Source organism: Phasianus colchicus, chromosome 26 (assembly GCF_987193195.1).
Source record: "Phasianus colchicus chromosome 26, bPhaCol1.hap1.1, whole genome shotgun sequence".
NCBI lineage: Eukaryota > Metazoa > Chordata > Aves > Galliformes > Phasianidae > Phasianus > Phasianus colchicus.
The window spans coordinates 4,725,901-4,747,540 of record NC_143461.1 but is presented as its reverse complement, the minus strand read 5'-3'; the positions used below and the strand labels follow the sequence as shown (position 1 = coordinate 4,747,540).

Here is a 21,640-nt window from a genome sequence, read left to right as displayed (position 1 = left end):
GGCCTGAGCAGCGATGGGTGAAATGAGAACAAACGTGGCTGTGAGTCGAGGCGGCTTTGTTTTTCACTTCAGACAACGCAAACGACCTGAGAGCAGCCGAAGGAAAAGCAGCAAAAAGAACAAAAAAAAGACAAAAAGTTTTTCCTTTAGGTGATGGAATCCGAGATCTGGGGGAGTCCTGATGCGTTGATGGCAACAGTGGAACTGGGGTGGTGCTGGTGGAGGTTGGGAGCTGCCACACAGCTGTGCCAGGGAAAGGAAACCTGGGAATGGAGCACAGGGGAGGGGTTTGGGAAGGGCTCACGGTGGGACGTGTGGCCTTCAATCAGAACACAAGGTGACCTGGAGATGGTGGGCATTGTAACAGCAAAAATACACATTCCTATATAAGGTTATTGCTTTGATACCTGCCAGGCTCTTACCCATGGGACAATGCTTCACCCATCAGGGAGACAGGCGGGTGTGGGGTTAACTGGGAAAAGCTCAGCATCTGTTTTACCTTCCTGAAACACCTGGATTTCAGACCAAAACTGTGGAATGGCAGCAGCAGGGATGTGAGAGGCAGCAGTGAGGTCCTGGTGCTTCCCATGGCTGTGCCTCAACGCTCCGTGTCCACACTGTGGTACAACACCCCGACCCTGGTGAAATTCGTGCTGTGGGTTTGTAAGAATTTGCATTCCAGGAAAAAAACGTTTGGGAGCGAAAGGCGGAGGATGGTGCCCCGTGCTTCAGTGCCATCGCTCTGCTGGGTTGGAGTTGTGGTGGAGCAGGAGGCCGTGCTGCTGCTCAGTGAGACCACGGAATGACACAGAATGGCCAGGGTTGGGAGTCAAGGATCACGGAGCTCCAACCCCACACTGCATGCAGGGCCACCAACCTCCACATCTCACACCCAGGCTGCCCCATCCAACCTGGCCTTGAACACCTGCAGGGATGGACGGGGCATCCACAGCCTCTCTGGGCAGCTGTTCCAGCACCTCACCGCTCCCATAATAAAGAACTTCCCCCTCACATCCAGCCTCAATCCGCCCTCCCTCAATTCAAGCCATTTCCCCTTGTCCTGCTGTCATCTCCCCTTCCCAAGAGCTGACTCCCCTCCTGTTCGCAGGCTCCCTTGAGGTGCTGAAGCTGCAATGATTCACCCCGCAGCTTCTTTTCCCCAGGCTGAACGAACCCGGCTCCCCCAGCCCGTCCAAAGCAGACCCGGCTGAGAGCTGCGCAAACGGCTGTCGGTGCGGGCAGCGCGCGGAGCGCCCAGCAACGGGGGAGGAGAAACCAGCAGTGCGATTCGGGGCTGAGCTGCGCGGGGAAGGAGCTGAGGGAGCCGGGCTGCGGGCAGAGCAGCTGCACAACTGCGCCCGGATCCGGGACGAACGGGAACCGCTGGGGGAGCCGAGCGCCTTTTTGTGCACGGCCGGAAAGGGAGCGCGGGTGCCGGGAGTTCCCGGTTTTCCTCCCCGCACAGCCCCCCCGCCGCGCCAAACGGGGCACTTCCGGGCCGGGCCGCGGCACTTCCGGTCGGCGCCGCGCCGTGCGGATTCCCGCCCCCGCCTCCCCCCACGTGGCCGCCTCCCCCCGCTCGGCACCGCCGCAGCCGCCGCCGGGGCGCCCTTCGCGGCGTCGCCCAATCAGCGCGCAGCGCCGCCGGAAGCCCCGCCTCCTCTCTTCCTCCCCGCGGCCCGCCAAAGCCCTCCCCCCGGCTCCGAACGACCAATAGGAACGCGAGCCGCCTGCCGGCTCCCACCAATCAACGCGTCGGCGCGGGGCGGCGGGCCGCGGCCGTGGTATCCCTCCGCCGCTCGGTGTGCGCGCGCGCACCGCTCCGCCCGCGCGGCCCTTTTTCTCCCTCCGCCGCCGCCGCCGCCTCCCGCAAAACCCGGAGCGCCGCCGCCCCCCCCCGCCCCATCGCTTCCCCTCCTCCCTTCCCTCCGCCTCTCCGGAGCCGCCACGCCGCCGCCATGGAGCTCATCACCATCCTGGAGAAGACGGTGTCGCCGGGTAAGGCCGCGCGGGTCGGGCCGTGCCGGGCTGCGGCGCTGCGTTTCCCCCCCCCCTTTCGCTCACCGCCCCCCGTCTCCCCCCCGCAGACCGCGCGGAGCTGGAGGCGGCGCAGAAGTTCCTGGAGCAGGCGGCGATCGAGAACCTGGTGAGTCCCGGCGCCGCGCCGCCATCGCGGCCCCCACCCCCCCTCTTCACCCCCCCCCCCCCCCCCCAACCCCCCTCCCGGTTCGGTTCGGTTCCTCCCGCGCCCCGCTCCGCTCGGCTCCAATGGCGGCGCTCCCGGCGGTGGCGGCGTCCAATGGGGGCGCGGCGGAGGGGAGCGGCCGGGCCATGTGCGGCCATCGCAGCGCCGGGGCCTTTCCGGGCGGGGCCGCGCCGAACCGAGAGCTGAAAATAAAGCGATGAACGGCGATATTCGCCCGGTCCGGAACCGTGCGGTGACTCCGCTCTGTCGCCGCTGCCGTTGTGCGGAGCTCCCTTCGGACCGGGGAGGGGTTTGCGGTTCTACGGAACCGGGATGCGGTGGGTTGGGCCGCGCCGGGGGTCCCGGCGTTGTGGGGGAGGGGGGGGGGTTGGGGTCGCAGGCAGAGATGCGAGGCTGCCATCCGCCCCCCCCTCGTGTTTTCCCGCAGGAATTGACCTTAAAGCTCCGTTAAATGAACCCGGAGTGGGGGGAAATGGAGAAGCGTTTGTGGGGCTGTGGGGTTCGAGGGCTGTGCCCTTAAAGGCAGGAGCAGCAACGTGTTCGTTTCTCCTCTGTTCCTCACCTTTAAGCCAGGCTCATCATATGAGATATCCTCCCCACCTCCCCACCCCACCCACCGGGGGGCAGCCCTCCATAGGGCTCTGCTCAGAGCTGGGACCCCTCACTTCCACACCTCCCCCCTCATCTCCCCACCCCACAGCACTCCATCCTTCCATAGGGAAACCTCCCTGCTTCCCAAACCTCCCCTTTTGGGAAGGCGATGGGACGAAACCTCGCAGAGCAGCTCTGCAAAACGTTGCGTTTCCTCCTCCTGAAATCAAAGCTGAGCCTCGAAGGCAGCAATTCCTGCTGCTCCCCAGCTCTGTGTGCTCCCCGCACCCCATTGCAGGGAGCTGAGGGCTGTGCTGCGTGCAGCCCTGTGGTCTTTATCTTTGGGGAAGCCCAAATATTGTGCAGCTGTGCTCCCTAGGAAGGTTTCCTTGGGAGGCAGAGCGTATCCTGCAGCTGGATCAGCGCTCAGGTTTTGCTGCTGTGGGTTGTGCAGAACCTCAGACATCAACCTGCTGTGTACTTATGGGTTTTTGGTCCTATGGGTGGCATGGGTGCAGCAGCCCTCGCTTTGCACACCTACGTGCCATGCAGCCATTGCTGTGCTGGGGTTTGGCCTTTGCCTCCAAGCAAAAGGGGACAAAGTAACGATGCTCCCCAGCGCACTGGGTGCCCATCCCAGCGCACTGGGTGCCCATCCCAGCGCACTGGGTGCCCATCCCAGCACGCAGGACCCACGTGGGTCGTTCAGATGATGCTCTGTGCAGGTGGGAGCGCAGAGGAGGCCTTCTGTTGGGTGAGCTGCTGGAAGCCAAGCCAAGCACCACCCTTCTGCGGGGGTCTGGGTGGGGTTGGGTGGGGTTGGGTCGGGGGTCTCAGCTCCTTCCTCCCCTTCTCTCCCGCAGCCAACCTTCCTGGTGGAACTGTCCAGAGTGCTGGCCAACCCCGGCAACAGCCAGGTGGCGCGGGTGGCGGCCGGCCTGCAGATCAAGAACTCTCTCACCTCCAAGGATCCCGACATCAAGGCTCAGTACCAGCAGCGATGGCTCGCCATCGACGCCAACGCCCGCAGGGAGGTCAAGAACTACGTGAGTCCTTCCTTTTTTTTTTTTTTTTTCTCCTCCCCCCCTTCTGCTTTTGAGCCCGTTGGATTCTCTTGGGTCGATGCCCTCCCTGTTTGGTGCCAGAGCTTTCTGGCTGCTCGCTCTCAAGGCAGCAGCGGCGCCGTCTCGCTGTGCTTTGGTGCTCTGCTGTCACCTGTAGAGGCATTGGGGTGAAAACCAGGCAGGTGCGAGGCTGCTGCTGTTCCATTTGTCTTAATGCAAGTGCTCCTGCAAAGAAATCTCTGGGTGGCAAGCTGCTGGAGCAGTGAGCACAGCTTCCCAGCTTGGTGGCTTCTGTTGGCTTTCTCCCATATAGAAGTAGCTTCATCTGCTCTCCAGTCCCTCGTTGAATGCCTTTGAGCTGTGCTCTGTGTGAGCACACATCTGCACAGGGCCCAGTTGAGTTGGTAGGATGTGCTCATAAACAGGCAAATCCCAAGCAGGGAGCAGCATCCTGCTGTCTCTGCATGGGGGGGGGCTGTGCCTGAGGACCCCTGAGCTAGTTAGAGGCAACCCCAGGGCTTGCAGTGACACAGGTGGTGCCTGAGGTCTTTCACCTGATGGGAACACAGGTGTGCATGGCTGCGTGTGGCTCTGCGTGGAGCCAATGCAAGTTTTATGCTTTATGTGTTGGCTTTCTCTTAATAGAGCTATGAGTCTGTATCTAGCAGGGTAAGTTTGGGTCATCAATGCAGCTTTGTGCAGTGATGAAGGAAGAAGTGGACCCTAGCTCCTGTAAGCTGTTGTGTGTTAAAGCTCACAGCGTTGGATTGCTGCTTTGGTGTCAAACTAAAGCAGAATCCTTTATTGACATGTTTGGTGCTTAACAGCTCCCCCATGGTGGGCTTCTCCTTCAGCTCTGGGCTGCCCATTATTTCCATTGCTGCATTGAGTGACCAATGAATGAGGGTTGATGAGGTGGGGTTGGTGGGGTCTCTGTGAGGCTGTTTGGGGTCTGATGCCAAACCCCTTCACTTGGGAGGGATTTGGGGAGAGGGGTTGTGACTGGTTTGGGAGAATCTGAGCAACAGGAGGGATGGTGTTTCTTGCTGAGTATTTGGGAAAGGGAGGGGTGTGCCTGGTTACTCTGAAACCAGTGCCCCTCCCTTGTTAATTCTGAGAAACAGTTACATAAGTATGCAAAAAAAAAAAAAAAAGTCATCTGATTGACTGCAGATCATCAGAATAGGATGGAATAGTTTCATTTCTTTTTGCCTTGATGCAAGCAGCCTGGTGTTTGGGGTGATTTCAGAGTGCAGTTGGTTCACTTTTGTGGCTCTGTTCTGTGGTTGTAGAGGAGTTGTTGGGCGGGCTGCTGGCGTGTGGATGTCAGTGAGAAGCTCTGTACTATGAGAGTGGTGAGGTGCTGGAACAGCTGAACAGAGAGTCTGGATGCCCCATCCCTGGAGGTGTCCAAGGCTGGATTGGATGGGCTCTGGGCAGCCCGCTGTGCTGTTAGATATGAAGTTGGTGGCCCTGCTGTTGGCAGAGGGGTTGGAGCTCGATGATCCTTGAGCTCCCTTCCAACCCAAACTGTTCTATGGCATGGCAGCAGTGTGTGCAGTCACAGCCATGACTCCTTCCTGCAGGAGCAACCGTGGCCAGGCTCAGAGCTGAGACGAGGATTGGCTTTGAAGGGCCGTAATACATCCATAGAACCACAAACCAAGCTGGGAGAGCACAATGCACACACCCAAACCCTGCTCTCTGCTCTCAGGTCCTGCAGACGTTGGGCACAGAGACGTACAGACCCAGCTCTGCCTCGCAGTGCGTGGCCGGCATCGCCTGCGCTGAGATCCCCATGAACCAATGGCCTGAGCTCATCCCCCAGCTGGTGGCCAACGTCACCAACCAGCACAGCACTGAGCACATGAAGGAGTCCACGCTGGAGGCCATCGGGTACATCTGCCAGGATATCGTGAGTACCTCTGAAGTTTGAGGGCTGATCTCTTCCAATTCCACGTCTTCTCTTCTGTTTGTGGCACCTCTGTGAGCCACGCTGTGTCCTTTCTTTTCCTGCTCGTCCTGAGGATCTCTCTGCTAGCAGCAAGCACACACAAATGCTGTCTGAAGGAGCTGACCTGCTTTTGCAGCACAAATCCAGGTCGCTTCTCAAAGTCACTGTGCAGCTGTAGGGTGGGAGGGTGCTGGTTTGTAAACCTTGCAGGTGAGTTGGGGAGCTTTTGGTTCCTCCGTGTGGCTGAGGAACTGCTGACCTCCTTCCTCTTGTAGAGGGGTCTCTTTATCCTCGTGGAAGGAGGTTTTGATACAGGAATGGACATCTCTGGGGATTTTTTGCTCTCTGGGGCGCCACCTGCAGAATGTCTCCTGGTTTTTATCAGTATTATTGGCAGTATCACCAATAACACAGACTGCAAAAGCTCTGTGTTGTCGGAGCTCCTGCTGGAAAACAAAACTGGCTGCTGTGCTTTCAGTGCTGCTGAATGCTTTCAGGGTGGGGAGGCAGGAAGAGGAAATCGATTTGGGGTATTTGTCAGGCTGCAGGGGGCTGCTTTGCTCTTGAGCATGTTTGGTTGTGGCCAAATCCATGCCCCCCTCCTGTGCCAGCAGGGCAATCCCTGCTGCAGGAGGGCTGGAAGCAGCACAGAGCTCTTGTGGGAGGGAAGTGGCCTTGGTGAAGTGAGGAGCAGCAGGAGGGATGGAGGGCAGGTAGGGAAACAGGCAGAGTGGGGTGTGATTGAGGACTGGGATCTCCCACGTTTGTAGTCTGGTGCTCCCAGTGAACAAAAGCCTTCTTGGCTTTCATGTCTCACAATTTCTGCTCGTAGAATTCAAACTTGGGTGATGCTTTGAAATAGGAGGAAGCTGTTTAACTGACGTGACTATCAATGCTTCTCTTAGGAACCAGAGCAACTTCAAGACAAATCCAATGAGATCCTGACAGCCATCATCCAGGGAATGAGAAAGGAAGAGCCCAGCAACAATGTGAAGCTAGCAGCTACTAATGCACTCCTGAACTCTTTGGAATTCACCAAAGCAAATTTCGACAAAGAGGTAAAGGGGGGGGAAGTGGTAACAACTCTTGCTCTAAAATAGAAGGACAGAATCCATGGTCTGTGATGAGAAATCATGCACCACGCTGAGTTTTGATGCATAACCCCATTGGATCTGAGACTGGGATTCGTTTCCATGCAGCCAGGCTGTTCTTGTGATGCAGGAATGCTGTGGAAGATTTCAGAGATTTGCCAATGGAAAAAAGAGGCGTTGCTGAATTTTGGGGATGAATTTGACCTGACTTTGGGCTGTCAGATCTGCTTCCTAATCCAACTCCACTCTGTAATGCTGCTGTTACCCGCTTGGATCAGCGCTTTCTTTCAAGTTGCATGGCAGCAATCCAGTGTGCATTGCCTCTGGGAATGGCTGGGGGAGGAAAGCCTGCAAGCCTCCAAAACAGGGACATCCATTGTGGGGTGGCTTTTCTCTTTCCTTTCTTTAGTTGAGGGATATCCCTTAGGACCCTACCAGGGGTGTATGGGAAGATGGAATGAAGATTGAACCCTCAGCTTAGAAAGTCTCTTAATGGAAGCCTTTCCCAGGCTCTTTCCTGCAGCTGTGGATGGGGATCAGCTTCACAGTTGTCTGCTGGGCTTTTCTGTGTTGGGCATCCAGCTCAGCACCATTCACAGTGCTTTGGGTTTCCCACTTTGGGGAAGAAAGGATTCCAAATCCTGCAGTGAATGCTCACCTGTACATCTGTAGAAGTGTTGTATGAAGGATTGTGGTGGTCCAGGCTCAAAAATGCATTCTCTCCATAGGAAGGCTTGCAAAGTTTTCAGAGCTTTTGTGATCTAATGTTCTTTTGTTTCTTCTTCAGTCTGAAAGGCACTTTATTATGCAAGTAGTCTGTGAAGCAACGCAGTGTCCAGATACGAGGGTGAGTGGAAACTGAAGGGTATGGTGATGGCTGAGAAGTGCTCTGATTTTTCTCACTGTTCCCTTCTTGGGAGGCTGAACAGAACTGGGAGCATCATAACGAGCAGCAGTAACAGTGGGCTGTTAAAAAGTGGATGGGTGGGCAAGTTCTCAAACACACTGAGTTTCCTACTTAATGTTAGGAGCAGTAAAACTGCTCAGGGGATTTGAGTTGCAAAGAATAAATGGAATGGGGGTGGAGTAAATGGAATTGGTGGAAGGGCTGGGATGTTGGGCCTGGGGAGGCCACAGCTGCACTTGTTTGTCTGAGGGCTGTGGTAAATGTCACATCTTGGGTCCATTCTGTGCTCTGGCAGGTACGAGTGGCTGCCTTACAGAACCTGGTGAAGATCATGTCCCTTTATTATCAGTATATGGAGACGTATATGGGTCCTGCACTTTTTGCTGTGAGTACTTGGGCTGCTTATATATGGTCATCTAAACTCCACCTGTGCTGCTTTGTCTTCACCTGGGAGGAAATATTTTCTTACATCCTTGCTTTGTTTTTCTCTGGCTGCGTTTGTGTGCTGCCAGTGCCTCTCCTCCAGCAAAGCCCCTAAAACCAATGCTGAGACCCCCAAGTGTGGGGCAGCACAGGCTCAGCAGCCCTGCCTGGGTAGCTGATATCAGGAACTGCTGTGGCACCTGATTTCAGCTGATCTGGAGCCTTGGGCTGTGTGTTTGAGGAGAAATCATGTGCTGAAAACGTTCTTCTCTCCCCTCCTCTCTTTCTTGTTCCTAAAGATAACTATTGAAGCAATGAAAAGTGACATAGATGAGGTGGCTCTACAGGGAATCGAGTTCTGGTCAAACGTGTGTGATGAGGAGATGGATCTGGCTATAGAGGCATCAGAGGTGAGCTGGCAAACACCTGTGATATTGTCTTTGGGAGTGCTGCAGTCATGGTTTACCCACATCTGGAAGCCCTGCTGTTCTCTGTAGCTCCTGCTATTGAATGAGGAGCCCCCCCAAGCCCCTCGTGTGGCAGTCCTGGTCTGTGATGAGACATCATGCACCACTCTGATGCTCCGTGATGCATGACTGATAGAAGCTGAGACCTGGGGCTGCACGGAGCCCTCGAGGCACGTTGGCTCTGCAGAGAGCAGCTTGGCTTTGAGCTGCTGGCTTGGTTCTGGCAGCTGTCTCACCCAGCACTCAGCTGGGATTGATTTGTTCTGCTGCTGAAGGTAAATGTGAAGCTTGGAGTTAAAGTTGCACGGGGGCCACTGTCCATAACCCCCTTCCACAACTCATTGCTTTCAGTGTAGCTCGAATGCAACCTGTCCTGCTTCCCAGATCAGATGAGGACGAGCTGCCTTTTTAACCAACCAAATGGTTTTCCAGCCAACCTGGCTGGGAATCAGAGCAACTTGAGATAAAGATTTCCTGACAGCTTTGATGAGAATACGCTGTGACAAAGAGGTGCTGGTTTCCTGAAGATGGTACATGACAGCTACCTGATTTCTCTTTAGCATTCCAGAGTCGAGTTAAGCTCCTGTAAGGTTCACCTAAATGCACATTAAGCATGTATAGCAGCACAGTGCAGCACTGGGAAATTCCCATTGTCCCGAATTTCTTGGAGCTGTTGCTTTGTTAAGATGGCATCTTGAATTGCTGCAGTGTGTTCTGTGGTGGAGGGGGAGTGTTTCTGGGTTTACCCACTGCCTGTGCCTGGTGGGCTCTGCATTTCTGGGCTCTGTTCCTGGGGTCTGTTAAAGGCACGGCAGAGTTGTCCTATTCTGACGTGGAAAAGATGGATTGCATTCTATATAACATTCTATATAATGCATAATCCCTGAGTTAAGCACAAAATAATGGGATGAAAGTCACGATTCCCCGTTGCAGTGGATGGGCTGGGGATGAATTTGGGGTGCTGTTCCCCGTGCAGATGCTGTTAGCATGAATTAGTGACACAGATCAATAAGAGCTTTAAACTTCAGAGGCCTCTAGATGAATCATATCCATCTTTAAAAGCAGCTAAATATATATTTGTGTTGCCTGCCCAAAATAGCAAGGATAAAAGGACAGTCAGCATGTAGGTTCAGCTTGTATACAGGAGGACCTCTTGCTTTTCCTACTTGGGGTCACTTGTTAATTATACATAACTGAAAACATTGCTGTTTGTGCCATGTGAGGAGAGGCCCTTTATGTGTGTGGAACAGCACAGAGGGCTGTGCTGATGGAATATTTAACTGGATGTGGTGCAGGGTGTCCTTGAGGTTCCTGTGTGTTGTGGTAACTTGTGGTGCTGGGAAGCAGAGGGAAGCATGCAGAAGTGAGCCTGTATCTGCTGGGTGGGTGACGTGGTGCTTGTACAGCTGCTGAGGATTGTGCTGTGTGCTTCCTTGCAGGCAGCAGAGCAGGGGAGGCCTCCGGAGCACACGAGCAAATTTTATGCTAAGGGAGCACTGCAGTATTTGGTCCCAATTCTGACACAAACGTTAACAAAACAGGTGAGTTGCAAAATGCCTGCTGTGAAGGCAGAGGAGGGGGGGAATAAAAAAAAGAAATCAACAAAATAAAAGCACCACTGCGTTCAGTTCCACGCTGTGGGACAGCAGTGCTGCCCCTGCACGTGGCAGCAGTCAGCAGCACGTTTGTATTTCTGGTTTCTGAAGAGGTTGGTATCGTTCTCTGTGTTCTTCATGAGTAAAACAAACATTCAGTCTGCATCGTTGGAGATTCAGTGTCTGGAATTCCTGAGCTTTGCATCCCCAGCTCTGAGGTCCCTGTTTGTTTATTAGGTGCTGAGCGCTGCACTGGGACTTGTTTGTACTCTGTTCCACAGCCTAATACAAATTAATGGAGTCACTTGCTGCAGCAGGTCTAATTATAAAATAAAGCTGTTAATTAAGCTGTACGGGATGGAGTTGTGGCTGCCTGTGATGGAACAGGGAAGTGCTGTGAGAATGTTCTCAGTGAAAGCAGTTTCCCTGTTTCTCTGTTAACCATCTGCTTGGGTGCAGGGTTACATTGCAGAAGGGTTAAATTGCAAACGATGGTTAAAACAGGAAGGATAAAGCACATAACTTGGGCTGCCTCTCTGCCAGAGGTGGAACTCTTGCTTCTAGACCTGAATTGAGCCCTAAATGTGAACACCTGGCAACAGGGCAGTGCTTCCTGCAATAGGGTGGCATTGCCTGTGAGTGGGAAGGGATGTTTTTCCCCCCAGGCTGATGGGTGCTGCTCTCCTCCTAGGATGAAAATGATGACGATGATGACTGGAACCCCTGTAAAGCAGCAGGAGTCTGCCTCATGCTCCTGGCCACCTGCTGTGAAGATGACATTGTTCCTCACGTGCTGCCCTTTATTAAAGAACACATTAAAAATCCAGATTGGCGATACAGAGATGCAGCTGTGATGGCTTTTGGGTGCATTTTGGAAGGACCAGAGCCTAACCAGCTCAAACCACTAGTTATACAGGTGAGATTGTGAGGCTTGTGAGCAAAACCTTTCGTTTATTTGAAGGAGGGTTCATGTTTTGTAGGTTCTTCTTAGTCTGGGAAGATGCTAAAGGCTGTCTGCTTTACATATAATAGAATGGCCTGGGTTGAAAAGGACCACAGTGATCATTTAGTTCCAACCCCCTGCTATGTGCAGGATCCCCAACCACCACACCAGGCTGCCCAGAGCCACATCTAGCCTGGAACATCATCATGTTTTAGGGAGGTCTGGATAATAGCAGGGCAGGAGTTGGGTTACACAGCTCAAAGGTTGCAGGAACTCCAGATGCTTTGGTTCTCAGCTTTTATCACTGGAAAATAATCACAGAATCACAGAATGGCCGGGGTTGGAAGGGACCTCAAGGATCGTGAATCTCCAACCCCCCCTGCCACATGCAGGGCCACCAACCTCCCCATTTAATACCAGACCATAAGACATATAACATACTAAACATATAACTAAGATATCAGAATGTGGTCTTACAGGATCTGGGCGATCTTCCCTGCTGCCCTAGGCTCAAGTCAGCCAGCCCATAGGTGACATTAAATTAGAAACAGTGACAGATTCCTATTCCCACATCCTGCATATGCTCACACCTTTCTCCTGCCCAAATTCTCTCTCAGGCAATGCCGACTTTAATAGAGCTGATGAAGGATCCCAGCGTTGTGGTTCGAGACACAGCAGCCTGGACCGTGGGCAGGATCTGTGAGATGCTCCCTGAGGCAGCCATCAATGACATTTACCTCGCCCCACTGCTGCAGTGTCTGATCGAGGGTCTGAGCGCCGAGCCCCGCGTGGCCTCCAACGTGTGCTGGGTAAGGCAGAGCCTTTGCTTTTGCTGCTGGGAAGTTTCTGTGAGTGAAGGGAAGCAGCTGATGCTGGTAGGCAGACACGCAGGTTGATGCTTGCACGCTTAGATGGGTGGCAGAGGTGACTCCTGATTTGGTCATCCAGCAAACACAGCTCTTGTTATCATCTCAAGTCTGTTTTGTGGCTCTGATAGGCAAAACAAGGGAAGAAAAGTGTTTCATGTAGGAAAATTGTAATGTTACCAAGTGTGAAATTGCCTGAAGCTTGAAAGTGCTGTGGAAGTTGTCTCTACACACCCATTAAATGGATGTGACTAAATTCCAGACGTGCTGGGCTTTAGTGTCTTCTTGGGACAGCTGAATTGCCCATTCATTCTTAGGGAAATATGATCTACCTGGGTTCCCATCACCTAAGCTCACATCAGAAGCAGTTTCAGAACCAATTTGAGGAGCATGAAGTTTTCTCTTCCCTGGCAGAGCTGCATTCCCTCAGGCAAACTTGCAAACTTCAGCTGCATCCTCTTGATGGGTGCTACCAAGTAGCATCGCTGTCCTCCCCCTATAAAGAGGATGTGTCCCTGCTTTCAATAGGAATTCAGCTGCAGATGAGTTTCTGCACCTCAGAACAACCCTTAGAAATGATAGGATTCCTTCTCTTGGTGTTACAGAGGTTTGAAGACTTCAAGTCAGCATGGGAACTTCTCCCTGTTCTGCTGCTCCTGGCAGAAGCCCACATAGCTGTGGCTGTTGGGAAGATGATGACTCGCACGTGTCTTTAGATGGCAGTGACAGTGAGGGATCTTTCAGCTTTTTTTTTTTTAATCCACCCATCTCAGAGCTGTTACCATCAGTCTGCAGCCTTTTCTAAGCTAGGATTTTAACTTGTGATGAGAGCAGGTCCTATCTGTCTGCCCAGCACCAACAGCCTGTGCAGCTCAGGCAGTCTGCCTCTGTTGGGTTGCTGGGACCAAATCCTTACCACTCCTGCACCAAAGCTGAGGATCCTGAATGATTATGGACTCATAAAGGAGTTAGCCCTTAGAAGTGAGCCCTGCACCTGTTTGTATGGCTGGGATGTGTTTGTGGATGTGTGAGAGCGGAGTCATTGGATAACAGGAATGGTTGTTCTGTGTTCCAGGCCTTCACAAGTCTTGCTGAAGCTGCCTATGAAGCTGCAGATGTAGCTGATGATCAGGAAGAACCAGCAACCTACTGCTTATCCTCTTCATTTGAGCTTATAGTTCAGAAACTTCTGGAGACCACAGATAGGTAATGTTAACCCAGCTGGCCTGAGCTACACAGAGATGCCTTTTCTCTTGCTTTTTCTCCCCTTTTTCTTAAGGCTTTGGTCTTCCTTCTCTTGCAGTGTAGATCTGAATGGTGTTTTTTAAGAACTGGGCTTTCTGGCATAGTGTCCTTTTCCAAACTAAGCTGGAATATAAATAGACAAGGCAAAATGTTTTCTCAATTCTGCAGATGCAAAAGTAAGGCTCGTGCTGAAGTCCTGTTCTGCTTTTAAGGTCACCTAAGGGATTTTGACAGCTCTGCAGTTCAGCTTTTGGGTCGGTTTCGATCCTTCAGCTGAATCCCTTTGCAGGTTATGTTCTTAAATGAGGTTCCTGTCTGAGCATTTTGGAGTCTGAACTCACTCTGTATCTCAGTTCCAACCAGCAGGGTGGTGTCTGCCTCAGGGCTCTGAGATCCATCAGGCATCTCAGAACAGATCTCAGCTGTCTCTATTTCCAGCTGAACTCCATCCCTGATGGCTCACAGGGATGTTGGGAGGCACTGCTCACCTCCTGACACCAGGCAGGGTCACAGCACACAGCAGTTGTGTGGCTTTGAGTTGTTTGCTGCTCCTGGACTTACTGTCTGTCTGAAGACATTGGAAATTGTTATTAATAGCAAATTAAAAAAAAAAAAGTTCCAAAAATGGCTCTGCAAATTTCATTCACTTAGAAATGTTGGAACAGAGAGAGGCTCATTGCAGCACTGAAATTTAAGCTCTTACCAATCTACTAAAAAAAAAAAAAAGTGTTTCTAAGCATGCAGGGAGCTGCAAATACATTTCCTTCTGTTCCAGGCCTGATGGACACCAGAATAACTTGAGGAGCTCTGCATATGAAGCTCTGATGGAAATAGTGAAGAACAGTGCCAAGGACTGTTACCCTGCTGTCCAGAAGACAACGTTGGTCATCATGGAGAGGCTTCAGCAAGTGCTGCAGATGGAGGTGGGAGGACGTGGGGTTTGAGCCCTGGCTGTGGCTGTTGCTGGCTGTGCATCTCCTGGCATAACGGGGTCTGGGTTTTTATGGGCAGGTTGGATGTATAAAAGCTTAAGAACAGCACCTGTCTCACCTTAAATTGGAAAGAACAGATATTTAAAATGGATTTTTTTTGCCATTTGTATTGCTGAGATCTGCTGGCTTTGCGTGGACCGTGAGAAAAGTGTTCTCTATTTGGGGCTCTGTTCTTTTTTTTTCCAGTCTCACATCCAGAGCACTTCAGACAGAATCCAGTTCAATGATCTTCAGTCTCTTCTCTGTGCTACTCTCCAGGTGAGCTCCTCCTTCCTGCTCTGTGGTTACAGGGAGGAGGTTTGGGGGTGCTAAAGATTGGCTCTTAGTTGGCTTCGGGGTGAACAATTTGCTCTGCTTGGCACCAGCAAAAAGCTCTGCAACAGATTTAATTTGTTCATCTGCCTCTTGTGGTTGGTGTTCTTATTTAAAACGGCTCTAATTAAAATGCACTAAGTGTCCTTGAAATTAAACATCTGGTAATGAACACCCACGTGGCTTGGAGCGCCAGCACACTTTCAGCTCTTCTCCTCTTCTTACAAAGTGCACTGAAAACAACCACTCTTCTCCCAAAATCTTCACCAGATTGTCCTGCTGAAGCACAGGGCACCCAGTGTTGGAGCTTTGCTGTTTGGCACTGCAGGAAGGTGGGATGGAGTGGGAGCCCTCTGCATTTGGAGCCTTTCCTTTTGGCACAGTGTCACCTCTTATGCCTCTGTTTCCTTCTGGAGGTTGCACGTGTGGAATTGAACTGCTAGCTTTAATTTGCAAACAGTTTTCTTCATTATCACAGCGACTGAGCCCTGAGATGCTTAATGCCACGAAGCAGAAGTGAACAGGAGGAAAACACCATCTTGTTGCATGGTTTTTTCCAACAGAAGAAATAGTTGTGAACATCCAACAGGAGGGAGGAAAAATTGATAATAACGGAGAGCAGTGGGAAAACTGAGGCCTGTTGTTGGAACTGCCAAACTCAATGTCTTTGATTTTCCTGATAGAGTCATTCTGGTCTTGAGATGGATGTTTTTGCTCTGCACTGTTTGTACGTGAGCTTGCTTCTTGCTCATCCTAGAGACATTCAGCTGCAGTTGGCTGTAAGGATGTGCAGTCTTGGATTAACAACCAGTATCTCTGAAATGTAATTGTGTGGTGCAGCAGCAGAGCTTCCATGCCACCTGTAATTGGCAGTAGGACATCATTGTGGCGTTGCTGTGATTTGAGAAAGGCTTTTTTTTTTTTAATGCAGGGCCAAATTTGGGCTGGCCACACGTAATGCCAGCTTACAAAAGGGAACCTGCAGAACAGCCTATGCAGCAGGAACAGTAAATTCAGCTTGTTCTGTAGCTGGGAAACGGAGTGCAGCTAAAAACGAATGGGACTTCGTGCTCACACTGACAAAGCATATTTCTGCAGCAGCAGAATTCAAACAGCAGCTTTGCTTTCAGCAGCTCAGCACGCTCAGAAGCATTCAGGGAGGTGGAGGCGTAATTCAGCTGAGCGTGCATGGAAGCAATGATGGTCTTTCTCTCTTCCCTTTCCTGCTTTAGAACGTCCTGCGGAAGGTGCAGCACCAGGATGCCCTGCAGATCTCAGACGTGGTGATGGCATCTCTGCTGAGGATGTTCCAGAGCACAGCAGGCTCAGGGGGTGTGCAGGAGGACGCCCTGATGGCTGTCAGCACCCTGGTGGAAGGTTGGTGCCATGCTGGGGTTGGGGAGCAGAGCTGGGTGTGCAGCCTGGATGCTCCCTGCTCTTATTGACCATATAGTCTGAAATAAACCACCACGCTCAGTTCCTGCTTTTCCTCAAGGTATGGTTTTGACAGCACAGCTTGCCACATCTGTCACTGAAGCCCTGAGTCTGCTGGATTATTCTGGGCTGTGTTTCTTGAATGAATAGCTCGTTTTCTGTTAATAACGTGGTTACAATGCAAATTCTGCCAGGAGAAAGGAGGAGCTCTGCTGTGTGCAGTGCTGAGCATAATGGGAACCTGCTGCCTTCCAGGGCTGAGCTTATCTGAATGATTCACACTTGCTGCTGCTGCTGCCTGAGACCCATTGCTGCTTTGGGGTGTTTTCTCAATGGTCAATTTAAAGTCATTGTTCTTGTTTAAAAGAAATCACAGTGGTGGTGATGGTCAGCATTAGAGTGAGTCAGAGGTGGTGAAATGAAATAAAATGGGGTTGTGGCAGCCTGGGCAGAGTGAGCTGATGTTCAGAAGTTGTGCTGGAGCTTGGGGGGGGAAAATGCAGCACTGTGTGGAAGCAGAGGAGCTGCTGAAAGCCTGGATGTACCCACACTGCCTGTGGCTTCTCCAGTAAAAGCCACTGCCTGCTGCACTGTGAGCACAGGACAGTCTGCAGGCACAGCAGTGCTGGGTTTGTCTTGCAGGAGCTGCTGCTTCCCCATGCTCCAGGGAGCAGGTCTGTGCCCTCTGCCCTCTGCAGAGCCTGCTGCTGGGTTTGCCTGAGGGAATGGGAAGATTCAGAGGGAGCAGTGCTGGCTGGCCAACAGGCAGAAAGGAAACCTGTCCTCCTGAGACACAGACCTTCTTGCTTTGGACAGATAACATTTGTGTAATGCTAGTGACACAAGTGGTGTGGGGAAGGTAGGAGTTGGAGGAGAAAAAGAGTGGGCTTTGCAGTGTTTGGCTTGAGTTCTTTAATCTTGCTGAAAGATAAACATCCTAAGGAAGGCCCTGCTTGAACCCTGCAGCTCTGAATGTAGAGGTGGAGCACCTGTTTCCAAAAGAAAGGCATTACAGCTATAGGAAAGTGGTGTGGGAAGGCTCAGAGCTTTAGGCTGATGCAGAGCTCTGCAAGCCCTGTTGGGCAGGGAGCACTCAGCATCCTTCTGAGTGTGGGGAAGGGGTGGTTTGTCTTCAGAAGCCCTGAAGGACAGAGTTCTCTGGTTTTAGTCCCTACGTACGTGCTTCAGCAGCATTCAGCTTTGGTGTAATATCTACTGGAGAATTGATTTGCTGTCCTTCTGTGCACAATGCAGGCACTCGTTTTAGGTGGAGGATATGGTGGGTTTCTGTTTTGTTGAGTTCCATCAAATGCGTGGCAGTTTGGGAGTTCTCTTCTCTAACAGGAATGTTTTCCGTGTGCAGTCTTAGGTGGAGAGTTCCTGAAGTACATGGATGCCTTCAAACCGTTCCTTGGCATTGGACTGAAGAACTATGCTGAATACCAGGTAGAGGTCAAAGCACAGGCTGTCTTGTGCTTGCAATCTCCAAATTGTCATCTGCTCTCAGGTGCTGAGCTCAGCAGCTGTGCATCTGTAAAAACATCACAGCTTTTGGTGGTGAAGTGCAAACGGAGTCCTGTGGATCTCTCTCTAATTACTGGCTGCACACACAGATTTAGGTTTCTCTTAATTCAGCAGAAGGCCTTTGTTGACTTTACACCTGGATTTTCACAGTGGTGGCACAGGAGTTGCTCTCCATGAGGAAAGTGGTTGCTGCCAGCTGTGAACTTCCAGCAGAAGCTGCTGAGCTGGGCAGCACTGGTTCATATTCCTGACACTGGTTCATATTCCTGCCCTCCCCATTGGTGATGTGTGCTCAGCTTGATGTAAATGGTTAATAAAATTAAAAAGGGCTCATCAGCTTTTAGGAGGGCTGTTACTGTTGGTGACATTAATGCCCACAGAGTGTCACCACTGCTTTAATTTAATAAGCTGACACTGTGAGGATGGAGAGTGGAAGCCTGACTCACCGGGTGGGTGTCTGACTTGCTGTTCTATTTGCAGGTCTGTCTGGCTGCAGTGGGCCTGGTTGGTGACTTATGCAGAGCCCTGCAATCCAACATCCTGCCTTTCTGTGATGAGGTTATGCAGCTGCTCTTGGAGAACTTGGGGGTGAGTGTTTACCTTCTCATTAGCGGTTAGTAACAGTTGGTTTGCACACTGAGGGAAAAGTGGGAGGTGGGAGAAGCTGAAGTGCTAGGCGTGCTCTGAAGATCTCGTGTTTGACAACTGTGTCACTTCAGTGTTTGAATGGAATCCAGCTCTGTCGAGGATAAGGATTTCCATTTCCAGTGAAGGTCGTGGTTTATTAGCTCCTCCTATCAGGGAGGTGCAGCTGAACCTAACAGTGCTGAAATCTGTTCCAGAATGAAAACGTTCATAGGTCTGTGAAGCCACAGATTCTCTCTGTGTTTGGAGATATCGCCCTTGCTATTGGAGGAGAATTCAAGAAGTACCTGGATGTTGTACTGAACACCCTCCAGCAGGCTTCCCAAGCACAGGTTGATAAGGTGAGGCAGCTGCGTGGCTCTGTAGTTTGTTAAAATCAGAAATGAGTGAGGACTGCGTGCTCTGCTGAGGGCACTGCTGACACAGTGCTCTCCTGCTGCCTTTCAGTCTGACTATGACATGGTGGATTACCTGAATGAGCTGAGGGAGGGCTGCCTGGAAGCTTACACGGGCATCATTCAGGGATTGAAGGGAGACCAAGAAAATGTGCACCGTAAGTACAAGTGGTGGTTTGTTTTTTTTGTGTGTGTGTGGTTGGAATGATGAAGGGAGGTGGGACAGCCTGCTTGGACGGGCTCCTGTTGCAGTGGTTGTCACATCCATGGGCACATCCTTGTTAATTCACCCCTATGTGGGAGAGAGCACTCAGCTGCCTATGTAGGGAATGAGCTTAGAGCCCTTCTTCGTTGTGATTCTTCCTCCTTTGGCTCCTTCTGTGGCTGAGAGCTCAGAGTTTGGCTGTCCAGGAGCACGCAGGAAGGCCTTGTGAGAGGCAGGCTGTTAAACATGAGCTGTGTTTCACCCTGCTATAACGAGGCTCTTTTCTTTTCAGCGGATGTGATGCTGGTGCAGCCCAGAGTAGAATTTATTCTGTCTTACATCGACCACATTGCTGGAGATGAGGATCATACAGACGTAGTAGTGGCATGTTCTGCTGGACTGATAGGGTGAGCATCCTGATCCCTTGTGAACGCTGACAGTGTGTTTGTTAGATAGAATTCTGTGCATCAAATGCATCCGAAGCTGCATTTTTTTTCTGGCTGAAGTGTTTGTCACCAGTTCTGGGTTTTTCAGTCTGGTGCCACACGTTCAGCTGAAGGTGTAAAGCAGACAACAGAAGCGAGGCCCTTAATTGGGATGGTGAGAAGCAGCAGTAGTGACGAGTGGAAGTGATGATTGTTACAGAAGTTGCAGATTTAGGATTTGTCAGGGATGACCTGCCTTTAAAAACAAAGCACCCACGCCCTCAGGTGTGGAGGAGCTGAGGTCAGGGCTGAATTGAGGTGGAAGGGAAACATCGAGGAGATCAGTCTTGGGGTGGGAGATTGAATGTCTCCATTTATCACAACTAAGAGAAGCTCAGTTGTGCTGCTGCTGCAAGGGGTGACCGTATGCAGCGTTTCATAAAGGATGTGGGCTGTGAGTCAGATTTCTTCCAGCTAGCAAGAGCTGATCAGAGCGTTATTGGCACACCTGGTTGTGATGCTCAGCCTCAAAGCCTCTCTTGCTTCTTCAGGGATTTGTGTACAGCATTTGGGAAAGATGTACTGAAATTAGTAGAAGCTAGACCCATGATACATGAACTGCTAACTGAAGGAAGAAGATCCAAGACGAACAAAACGAAAACCCTCGCTACCTGGGCGACTAAAGAACTGAGAAAACTGAAGAATCAAGCTTGGTAAGGGCTAACACCCACCTCCTTTCCACGTTGCATAATTACAAAATTGGCTGGACTCCTGAGCCTGAATGAGATGCTACACGAAAGCCTTGTTTTCGAGAAGGTTGTTCTTAATTTATTTTCCTGTAAACAAACCCTGGCTGGGATCTCACACGAATGCAAACAGCAAAACAGTGAACTGAGCCTGACGAGAGCAGACTCAGACTCGAGGGCTCCTCGTGCTGTGAGATGCTGAGTCCTCACTGAGCTGCAGCAGCCCCAGAGGTGGCAGCTGAGCTCTGTGTGCTCCACAGCACTGCTGAAGCTCCTTTAAAAAGGAGCAGGTTGTTGGGAGGGATGTGGCAGTGCCTTACCTCCAGGTTCCTGTGGTTTGCTTTACATCTGTGCAGCTTTGCTGGTGTCTCGTTTGCCCGTACGTTTGGTTTTGGTTCTTAATTGCACCTTTCTGCTTGCAGATCTGTGTTATTGGGATGACACCTGAGACCCCCACTGGAAATCTCCAATCTTTTGAAAAAAAAAAAAAAAAAAAAGGAGGAAAAAAAAAAACAACCCGCAAACAAAACAACCAACCAACAAACCAACGAAAACCAACAACCCGGAAATGAGGAGTGTGCACGGATGCTGAATGTTTGGGAATGAGAGGATGATGAGTGAGTGAGGCTTGAAAACACACCGCATTGGAAATCCTGCCACGGCAACAGCAGCAGCGGCGCCGTATGCGAGCTGAGCACTGACTTGCATCCAAAGCCTTGGCCTCCTTGGTCGTCTTCTGGAGTGGGAGCACCGGGCTCTGCTTGGCAATGGGCAGCTCCTTCCGACAGCGTGGGGTCGGCATCCAAGGGCTGCTCAGCAGAGAGAAAAGAGAAGAGAAAGAGATGGGAGCCAACCTCCATCCGCCCGCGGTAACCTCGGCCACGCGATGCTGTCGGTGCACGGGATGTGAGGAGAGAGGGGTGAAGGATTTTGGGTCTAAAGAGAGTGAGTGTGTGTGAATGAGGCGGTGTCTCCACATTCTCGACTTCGAGTCATTTGCAGTTTATCTTTTTTTTTTTTTTTCCCAAAAAAAAAAAAAAATGGGGTTAGCTGTTGCATTTCATAAACTAACCGAAGTTTTCAGTCTACTGATGCAGCGTAAGAGATGTAAAAAAAAAAAAGAAAAAAAAAAGAAAAAAAAAAAGAGAAAGGAAAAAAAAAAAACAAGGAAAGTCGCTCCTTTAGGGCTTTTAATTTTGGGGAAACACTGACGGATGTTCAGAGCTCCCATTCCGAGTGATGCTTTTCATGATCTCGTTTCATCAAAGCGCCTTTCCTTCCTTAATATTGTTCAACTGTGAATGTAGAAATGGGGGAAAATAAAACAACAAACAAGCAAACTCAAACTCTTGCGTTAGAGGGTATAGAATTAATGGTCAAACAAGATTTCAGGCTTCAAACTCAAATCCAGGCATCAAGTGCTCTGAATTGGCAGTGAGAAAGGGAAAGAGCTCTCCTGACTTTGTACTGTAGCAGCCCGAACACCCACAAAAATTGTGCCAAAGAGTTGAAAAACAAAATGAAACTTCAGGTAATATTTTGGATTGCAAAATGAGGATAAATTCAATGTTCAAACGAAATCTGATAAAAATGCCATTTGGAAACTGCTT

At 51.1% G+C, this 21,640-nt stretch overlaps 1 protein-coding gene across 2 annotated transcripts; it reads left to right on the top strand.

Moving 5' to 3' along the window:
• Positions 1-1,802: 1,802 nt before the first annotated feature.
• KPNB1 (karyopherin subunit beta 1) lies at positions 1,803-21,637 on the top strand. Of its 2 annotated transcripts, XM_031600665.2 has the most exons (22): positions 1,804-1,998; positions 2,088-2,146; positions 3,661-3,843; positions 5,576-5,776; positions 6,721-6,873; positions 7,694-7,753; positions 8,109-8,198; positions 8,536-8,646; positions 10,143-10,244; positions 10,990-11,214; positions 11,859-12,050; positions 13,183-13,313; positions 14,128-14,275; positions 14,531-14,602; positions 15,889-16,033; positions 17,454-17,536; positions 18,095-18,202; positions 18,457-18,600; positions 18,707-18,812; positions 19,152-19,266; positions 19,836-19,997; positions 20,453-21,637. In XM_031600665.2, coding segments are annotated over exons 1-22 (2,631 nt in total). In that variant the 5' UTR covers positions 1,804-1,958; the 3' UTR covers positions 20,454-21,637. The 2 variants fall into 2 exon arrangements, with proteins under 2 accessions (XP_089981460.1, XP_031456525.1); XM_090125334.1 differs by lacking the exon at positions 20,453-21,637 and having other exon boundaries at positions 1,803-1,998; positions 19,836-20,001.
• The last annotated feature ends 3 nt before the right edge of the window (positions 21,638-21,640 follow it).